This window comes from Blennius ocellaris, assembly GCF_963422515.1.
Source record: "Blennius ocellaris genome assembly, chromosome: 16".
Taxonomy (NCBI): Eukaryota; Metazoa; Chordata; class Actinopteri; order Blenniiformes; family Blenniidae; genus Blennius; species Blennius ocellaris.
Genome location: NC_137665.1, coordinates 4,569,242 through 4,579,021, shown reverse-complemented (window position 1 = coordinate 4,579,021; position 9,780 = coordinate 4,569,242). Strand labels below are relative to the sequence as shown.

Sequence of the window (9,780 nt, the reverse complement as noted above, 5' to 3'; positions counted from 1 at the left end):
GCTGTGTTGTAATAAGATTAAATGTTCTGTGCTTTTATAAGGAGCCCATCACAGTGAATGTAACATAGATTATTTATTACATGTGGCTTGTTTTCTTGAGAATATATCCAATGACATTAGATTGTTTCTGTTAGTATATGAAAGCCTCAGTGTCAATTGTTTTTGTTGTTGTTGTTTTTTTCAGATTTATACAACCTGTGGCTGTGTATTTTTATTTGTTTTGTTAAAGTCCAAGCCTACCTAACTTGTACACTGTATATGATCCATTGCCTCTGGAAGTTAATATTATGACTTGTTTTTATAGAAAACATATTCTCGTCATGAAGACACTAATACCAGACTGCTACGGTGGGCTTATGTTGGTTTTACAGCGGGCACTGTGCAATATGTGAATGTTTAGCTGTATTCAACTGATAAATATTATATGTACTGAAGAGTAAAATACTTTTATTGTGTGTTGTCTGTGAAAGAGAAAGAGATGGTATAATGTTCTAATATCTGATGCACTTTGCTACTATATTTACTTACCCAAGTAATTGTTTTAATGAATGGAATTACAATAGTTATATTTCTGAGAGAACAGCAAATTATTCTGATTAGTGTAGCAGAACAATGCAGCATTTTATTTATTAAACAGCTGATAACCAGGCTTCTCGTGCTTTGTAAAAACTAGAGTGATATTTTTTAAAATGTTAGGTAAATTATCAAGATAGGGAAGAAGTGCGCAGCTTTTTGATTTTGAATGATATATTATTTCAGCTTAGATTTTCGAATGTGGACCTCTAAAGCATTTCCGTACATTTCAAATGGCCCTTAAGGTATTAAGTCTGCATTTTGTATTGTAACCTGATTCTGCCAAATATAAAGAGCTGTGTGAGATCCACTCGTGTCTGACTGTCGATTCGTGTCTCATGACAAGATCATTTGTGAGATTAGCTGTTTTAACATAGCAGAACACTTTCTGCAATTATTTTTTATGGCAATACAATACTTTGAAAACCTAATGTGTTGGTATGCTGTACAACTTTTTTTTATTGTTTGTATTATATACCGTCGCACTGTATAGTTATGCCTACTGTTGCAGCAATAACTTTATGTATTGTAATGTGACCAAACTTTGGATGATTCTTAGTCTTTATGAGATCAGTCTGTGTGTCTCTGTGAACTCTATAATCGCTCCTGTTTTCCCAGCACTAGTATCTACTAAATGATGTGTAAATGATTAATTTAAAATGCATCAACAAATCATGGGGCAATTTTACAAGCACAAAGACTGCCGACACATTACTGCCAGGAGCAATAAACCTTTTACATTTTAACTAAGCTGTGTCGTGCTCAGGGGGAGGAAGTGGAGTTTGATCTTCAGGAGCGTGGAAGAAACGTTCAGGCATGACATTCCTGGCGATTGTCACTTTTGATATGTTGTGTTGGTTGGACCTGACACACCACCTGGAATAATACAGTGTGACAACCCACTGCAAGGTGAGTATCTTTAATATAAATACATTTATAAGCAAGCAGTGAATGTATCCATGTGCAGAAATAACAGTGTTGCTATTTCTTGTGTTTTGATGGCTTGACTTGACGTTTCTAGAAGTCGGCTTCTTAACTTTTGATAAATAAATGATCGATTTGATACTGCTACCAATATCACAGCTCCCAAATGGAGAGATTAATCTCTGGCAGGAGATTCTGAGATTCTTTTTGTCAAGGCATATCTCTAGAAAACTAACTTCCCCTTTTAAACTCTGCATGTATCCATCTGAACTTTATCATCTTTTTGCTTATTGATGTATCAAGTTTTTAGTCAAGTTTGACACATGATCTCAAGTTAGAAATCTTTGCATCCAGTGATAAATTCAGTGGTATCGATTGTTGAATCATTAAAAAACAAAACTGGCGTTTTATAATCCATATCTGTTTCTGAGCAAATTGTCAAAAAAAGATTTTTTGACCTTTTTTTTTTTTTTTTAATTTAAAAATATGTTTTAAACATTGATTTCAGATGGCGCTTGATGATGCACTCAGTCGCCAAGATCCCACTATGTCCTCATCTCGTTTGCCCTTTTCAAAGAGTAGTGCCTTGTCGACAGTCGATATCGTGGTGTTGGTTGTGTACTTTATACTTGTGCTCGCAGTTGGAATTTGGGTGAGTTCATTCAGTGCCACAATCGTGTTTGCATGTCAGCTGTTTCTACCCACACAGATAATAATCAGCAGTCATTACGTTGCTGTAAATCCTTTCCTTTTTTATCATCTCACTTCTTTACCATCTTCAATTATTGTTGCAACTGGCAATTTATCAGCCATGACTTGGAGAAAGAAAATATTGAAGATGATACAAAAAAACCCAGAATTTTCTATTCATGAAATGTTATTGTTGGAATTTGAAAAGAAGCAACAATACGTTTAATTATTAACTGAAGATGTGAACTTCAAGGAACATACAAAGACTTACGGATGTCATGATCCTGTAGTAGAATCCTATCAATAAAATCCCTCTCTGGCCCCATGAGCTAACTTCTTTTCCTCACTTCAAGATGCTTTCTTACCATATTGTATTTTTACCAGTCAATGTGGAGGACGAAGCGCAGCACTGTGGATGGATACTTCTTGGCTGGGAAAAGCATGACCTGGTGGCCAGTGAGTCAAACACCAAAGGATCTCTCACCAGAAAAACGAGCGGCTCATTTTTAGATTTGGAGTAACGCACTTTCATTTGTATTTTCTGCACCAAAAAGAAAAGCAGAAATGTCACTTTAATCGACATGAATCTAACACGATAGCAAAGTTGAGATTGACAAACACTTGAAGCATATTTAAACACAAGTTTGCTTGATATTTCTTTTAAATTCGGGCATTTTGCTAAATGTTACTGACCCCTTTAACACCATCAGACCACGTGAATATATTGTATGTGTGTGTATGTATGTATATTCAGGTCGGTGCTTCACTCTTTGCCAGTAACATTGGCAGTGGACATTTCATCGGCTTGGCAGGATCAGGAGCTGCTGCAGGAATCGCAGCAATAACATATGAATGGAATGTAAGTAAATACTCTAACATCTTAAAGTGACTTTAGTGTGTAGGTAAGATTGACATTAATAATATTTGTTAATCAACAGGGCTTGGTGATGGTGCTGCTGCTGGCATGGGTCTTCCTTCCTATTTATATTGCCTCTGGAGTGAGTTTTTTCCCAAACAAAATGCAGCGCAGATGTGCTCATTTCATCTCTTATGGTCATCTGTGATTTCTTCCGCAGGTGACGACCATGCCTGAATACCTGCAGAAGCGGTTCGGTGGTAGAAGAATACAGTTATTTATAACTGTCTTGTCTTTATTCATTTACATCTTTACTAAGATATCGGTACGATATGATATGATGCCAAAAAAAAACAAACAAGTGCAAATCTCTGCATGTATGTGTACATATTTATCTTGGTTGTTCTATTTCTGGCCAGGTGGACTTATATGCAGGTGCACTGTTCATTCAGCTGGCCTTACAGTGGAATATCTACTTGGCTGTGGTGCTGCTGCTGTCCATCACGGCCCTGTACACTGTAGCAGGTGACCGCCAGTTTCAATCAGTATCAATGTTCGCCATTGTTTGATTTGTACTTCTGCATCATTCAGATGTAATGCTTTCCTTTCTGGTCCACTAAAGAATACAGTTAATTCAAAATACAGCTGCACTAGTATTAACAAGGGCAGAAAGAAGCGCACGTTCTCACTTTTAAGTATGTATTTGCAAAAACACATGCTTATATTTGTCTGTTATTTGAAACTCACCTTTCCAGTTTGGCATTTATGGAGAGATTTGGAATGTTTACTGTTCTAATTAATATTTGAGTGTCTGTCAATTTATAAAATTTTTCTATATTACTACAAGAAGAACATTGTATAGATGTTTACTGTTTATTTAGCTCTCGAATTTGTATTATGTTTTATTCCTTCCCTTACTGTCTAAGTAATTTTGCAACTCAAATCTTAATTGAAACTTTATTGAAACTAAAGTAAAAATTAATTTTACTTCACATTTATTTCTTTTTTGAGAAATACAATTATGTATAATAGGAACTTTACTCTTTTGTATTTATTAAAAAATATGTATGACTTATTTGATCAAATAGCGTGTATAGTTTGCCTATTTAATATTTTTGTATTATGCACTATAAGTTCATAAATATGTTTCATTGCACGTCATTGTCTGAAAGGTGCTGTATCACTAATGAGGGATTGGTTCTTTGATCTGCTGGAAGTTTATATTCGTGTTAAATGTTGTGTCCCAGGTGGTCTGGCTGCTGTTATCTACACCGATGCAATTCAGACAGCCATCATGCTTGCAGGAGCTCTGACCCTCATGGGCTACAGTAAGTTCAGCACATGACCCCCTGCAGCCTCCTGGACTCGATGCTTCTCTGTTTGCTGACGCCGTCGTCTCCATGTTCAGGCTTTGTGGAGGTCGGAGGCTGGAATGCCCTGATGGAGGGCTACCCCATCTCCATCCCCTCCATCCGGGTGCCTAACTCCACCTGCGGCATCCCCCGCGATGATGCTTTTCACATATTCAGACACCCGGTGAACTCTGACCTGCCCTGGCCCGGTGTGATCATCGGCATGTCCATCCCCTCCATGTGGTACTGGTGCTCTGATCAGGTTTATCTTAAAAATCATTTGGAATGTTTCTCTTGACAGAATTTTGTTCGTGTACGTGTGATATATTGGAAAGAAGAAGAAAAATTTAATTTTTTTAAAAATGTCAATTATTTTTTTCCTTTTCTAAAGATAATATGAAGTATGATGATAGTATAGAAAGAAAGAAATTACTGATATGTTTGTTTCTTTTGAGAATTTGGCATGTTTTGCTCATCAGAGAACTTTGAAAACCCCTTTGTAGAACTCCGCACTGAGAGTCCTTAACTTAAAAACGAAGAGGACGTTTGTCTCATCATTTCACTGTCTGTTTATAATTTGATAACGTAAAGCCTTTGGCTCACTGGCAGCATAACGCTGCAATACAAATAAGCAATTTGATTACTGTTTCCATGCTCATTAACAGCAAGAAAAACACTGGTCTATATCTCACTCACTCATTAACTCATGTCGACTCAACAATAACTCAGTCATCTTCGCCTCGCAGGTGATTGTGCAGCGCTCCCTGGCTGCTAAGACCTTAACCCACGCAAAAGGTGGCTCCCTTCTGGCTGCGTACCTCAAGTTCCTGCCTTTCTTTGCTATTATGCTTCCCGGCATGATCAGCAGGATACTTTACACAGGTACAGCATGAACCATATTGTGTGTGTCAGTTAAATCCACCTTCAGTTTCTAACTCATCAACTAACTTACTGGTTCTGTGAAAGGTAGAAATGCTCCGTTTTGACTCATGTATGTGTTTTGTTTTTTTGTTGTTGTTGTTTTACTCTGCAGACGAAGTGGCGTGTGCTGATCCTGACGTCTGCCTGCAGGTTTGTGGTAATCCAGTCAGTTGTTCGGACATCGCCTACGCCAAGCTGGTCATGGAGCTGCTGCCTGGAGGTGAGAGACAGTTTATTTTTTTTGAATAATTTCCATAAAGACACAGGACACAGCCTCTTGTTTTTGCCGTTTAATCTCGTGGGTTTGTGTCTTTGCTCCCAGGGCTGCGAGGGCTGATGATGGCTGTGATGATTGCCGCGCTCATGTCCTCTCTGACCTCCATCTTCAACAGCGCCAGCACCATCTTCACCATGGACCTGTGGAAAAGTTTAAGATCCCGAGCCTCTGAATGGGAGCTCATGATTGTGGGAAGGTATGTGACCACATAAGGACACACAAATCCAAAATATGCAGCACGTACATGCTTTTCCACCACCGGTCAGTGGATGGGACATGAGGGTGTCAAACAATTGTCTTAAGTGAAAAATGATCGCGAGAATGTCTCTTAAAGTTTTCCACAATGTTATTAGCAGCTTGTACATTATTGAACTAAATCCTTCTTTTGGCAAGTGTGTTATTCTCTTTTTAGGTTTTTCATGTTTAGTTCTCAACATAATACCTTCATAGTATTCGTCATGTGACTTTTGCATATATGCTTTGTGTCAGTGAGGTAAAGCTTGAATCGGTACAATTCCTATGGATGCTGCATGACGATGCTCCTGCCAGGACTTTAAAAATAGATTTTTTTTTTGCCCGTTTGTTTCATTTTGCATTAATTTATTCTGTCTGTCCAATACCATGCATTTCGATACAGAAGACATTAAAAAAAAAATTCTGACCTTGGGCTGTGCTTGTTTATGGGACGAACTCAGTGTGGGAAACTTTTAGTTATTATTAGTAACAAGTAACCTGAGGAGAAAGAATACTTATCACATGTCCACGTGTGCTGCAGGTTATTTGTTCTTGTGTTGGTTGTGGTGTCTGTGCTGTGGATTCCTGTAGTCCAGGCCAGCCAGGGCGGTCAGCTCTTCATCTACATCCAATCCATCAGCACCTACCTTCAGCCCCCCGTCTCCATCATCTTCCTCTGTGGCTGCTTCTGGAAGAGAGCGAACGAGAAGGTCTGACTCTGCTGCTTTTGACATTTGTTTTTGACATTTGATTCAAAACACAGCACTTCTTGTTGAGCCCAGTTTGAGCAACACAAATATCTTTCAAAACCTACTGTAAAAGTATTGTGCATTCATGTTGTTTTACTGTGGTTCATAATTATATTTGCACCAGTTTATCCAGATATATTATTCCTTTCCTAATTTTCCCATTTAAGATATAAAATGTGTCAAATGTCCACCAGCAAAAACATTTAAATATTGACTATTTTTGCATGCAGCTGTGCTTGGCTGTTAATTCATTTATATTAAAATTGCATATGGAAAGATATGAACTGACAGTTTACTCCTTTATATTTGAATTTCATACATCTTCTGCAATGTTGAAAACATCTAAACGTGTCTAAACATCTATAACAAATGTAAGAATTGCAGTGCAACACAATACCTCTCACTTTTAAATACCATTACACACAAATTAGATCCTACAATAATGTGTTTGCAGATAAGCTCTTACTATTATATCAAAATCTGATTAAAAAAAAAGTTAAGAAGCAGTCATTAATATGAAAATATTAATGACAAGCCACACCATCAGTGCTTCTGCAGTAAAAACTGCCACACTACTAAAATTAAGTTGTTTCAGTATCAAAGCCATGCTGTGTGCAAACATTTATATTTTAGTGTTTTACAGTACTTTTACTGTTATTTCTCTACATGAGGTCAAATCAAGCTGACGTGGCCCCCTCATCCCCTGGTTTCATGGTAATATGGATGCTTTCCTCTCTTTCTCCGCCTGCAGGGTGCATTCTGGGGCCTGATCTTTGGCCTCACGGTGGGTTGTATTCGCATGCTGTTGGACTTCATCTATCCTGCTCCTCAATGCTATGAGGAGGATGAAAGACCCGGAGTGTTGAAATACGTCCATTACCTCTACTTCTCCACGCTACTGTCCTTCATCACGCTGATTGTGGTGGTTGTAGTCAGCCTCGCCACAGAGGAGCCCAAACCAGAGCAGGTGAAACCTCTTTATTTACACACAAATGATACAATTAACTTTTTTTTTTTAATCGAATACAGGCTTTTTGATTGGGTCCATATCGAGAAACCCAAAATGTGATATGTCTACTCAAAACATCAATTTACACCTCTTATCTACACATTTATTGGGATAATGTTCAGTTTTGGGGTGGAAATGTGGCATTAAATTAGTGTTTCTCTAACTTACAGCAAAAAATATAAAGAATGTGCTTGTTCAAACGTATTGAAAAATGAATCCCAGCTTAGGGCTGAATTCAGAGTACAGAGGCAGATAAATCGCACGCATTGCAATGTGAACATATATAGATATTTTTCACAGTACAACTATTATGTGATATTTGAAAGCAATTATTTAGTTTAAAAAGAAGCTATATTAGATCAGTTAAATGTACAATCTGCTCTTTCAGGTTTCCTTTGTTGCTTCGTTGTGCAAACAATATTATGCTCTTTTAATAAAAGAAATCACAGTCATGGTGACATATGTAGAACATCATTAATAACATGGCTCCACAGCACCACGCAGTGTCCACACCACCTCAAAGTACTCTGCTGGACATTGACTTACAACTGCCATCAACATCGTCATCATCTGGGGGGTCAGGATAGTTTTTTTTATTTTTATTTTGAAGACTAAGTAACAAAAAAGGGAAAAATCTTCACTCATGCAGATCTGATCAAAAACAGATGTCAAAGCTGAATTTGAATGAAGACCATTTATAATTATAAAATAAGCTCTAGTAGAAAGGTGGACTATTTTTTTCAGAGTTGGTCATAATTCTGCACAGTACTGCTGAATATTGAAAGTATTTCCTTCGTAAGAAATATGCTCCAATGTACTGGTCCTACTCTGCATCTGTCAGTTTTTCTTTTTTCATTTTTTAAAAATTATTATTTATTTTGTGCTTTGGACAATATTCAGATATTGATACAAGTTTAAAATAATCTTTAAACACAGTGAAGATGGGTAAACCTACACCTACAAATTTGAACTATCAATCCAAAAAAAGGTGTTCACCTTGAAAATAAAATTTAAACAATTGCATTGCATGCCTCATGTATATTTATTTACATAAATTTTGATCCATAAACGGTGGTATGCAGGTCAAAATTAGGGCCCGTGGTCCAAAACCAGCTGAAAAAAGGCGCCAATCCAGCTGCTAAACTACCAAGCAAATTTTTAAGATTCCAAAGAAAACCTCATTTATTTCATAATCTAGTTCATTCTTTGATTTTATATCCATCTCGTATATGTGCACTCAAACAACAACAACAAAAAACTTTAAAGTTTAAATTTAAAAGCGCTATTTTACCAATCCGACCTACTTGAGAAGAATGTGGAAGGTATGTGACCCCTTAAATAAAATGTGTTTGACACCCATGCTATTGGACTGTTACACTTGTGGTTTTGACCATCAGTTACAGGCCTCTACATCAAGATATATCTTATTTTTCCAGAATAAAAACCCATATAACAAGCATATTATTGTGCTTTTATTCTCTACATATGCCTATAGCTGAAAACAATTTCCACACTTAGTCCGCAGAGTATCTCTCCATGACCTTCCAGAAAATCTGCATGTAACCTACATAATGAAGATTTTCAGGGCTTCAGCAAGGTTCTTGCATTGTGATATTAATAAAAAAAAATAAATGCAATTCTGTCTTCTACATAGATTAGTCGTCTAACGTGGTTCACAAGGCTTGACCCGGTTGAGACCAATGAGCAGGTGTTCACGGTGGAGCGGGACGTCGCCCCCTTTCACATGACTTCCAGTCAGACAGACCAGGTGGAGGAGACGAGTGAAGAACCAGAGAAAAGCAATAAAGAAGCATGTCATCACAGCACAGGTGGGGCTCTACCCTGTTTTTCGTGACGCTTTCGTCTGTGCTACCTGTCAAGGCTTGCTGGTAAATCGGTTTCTCTCCCTCGCTCTCCTCGGAACAGACTCGGCGTCGTCAGTTTCCAGCGTCCGCAGTCAGTCAAAGTTTCTGTCTGCCGTCTACTGGCTCTGTGGGATGGAGAGAGCCGATGGAGATAATAACACTCCCATGGCGCCTCCTCCGCCGGAGCAGGTTATCTCCTCACTGGAAGAGAAGTCACGGCTACGACACATTGTGAATGTGAACCTCCTCGTTTGTCTGTCAGTGACGGCCTTCATCATCGGCTACTGGGCTTGAGAGATTATGCACAGGTGGAACTGAAACATCTTACTT

The 9,780-nt window shown here is 38.0% G+C and overlaps 1 protein-coding gene across 1 annotated transcript; it reads left to right on the top strand.

Annotated features, from left to right (window-relative positions):
- Positions 1–2,613: 2,613 nt before the first annotated feature.
- slc5a11 (solute carrier family 5 member 11) lies at positions 2,614–9,744 on the top strand (the record flags this gene model as incomplete). Its single annotated transcript, XM_080511884.1, has 14 exons — positions 2,614–2,643; positions 2,942–3,046; positions 3,126–3,185; positions 3,264–3,368; positions 3,463–3,568; positions 4,291–4,371; positions 4,452–4,657; positions 5,142–5,277; positions 5,429–5,536; positions 5,639–5,789; positions 6,369–6,537; positions 7,328–7,543; positions 9,240–9,414; positions 9,512–9,744. Exons 1-14 carry the CDS (start codon positions 2,629–2,631, stop codon positions 9,742–9,744), a joined length of 1,866 nt encoding a protein of 621 aa, XP_080368010.1. The 5' UTR covers positions 2,614–2,628.
- Positions 9,745–9,780: the final 36 nt, after the last annotated feature.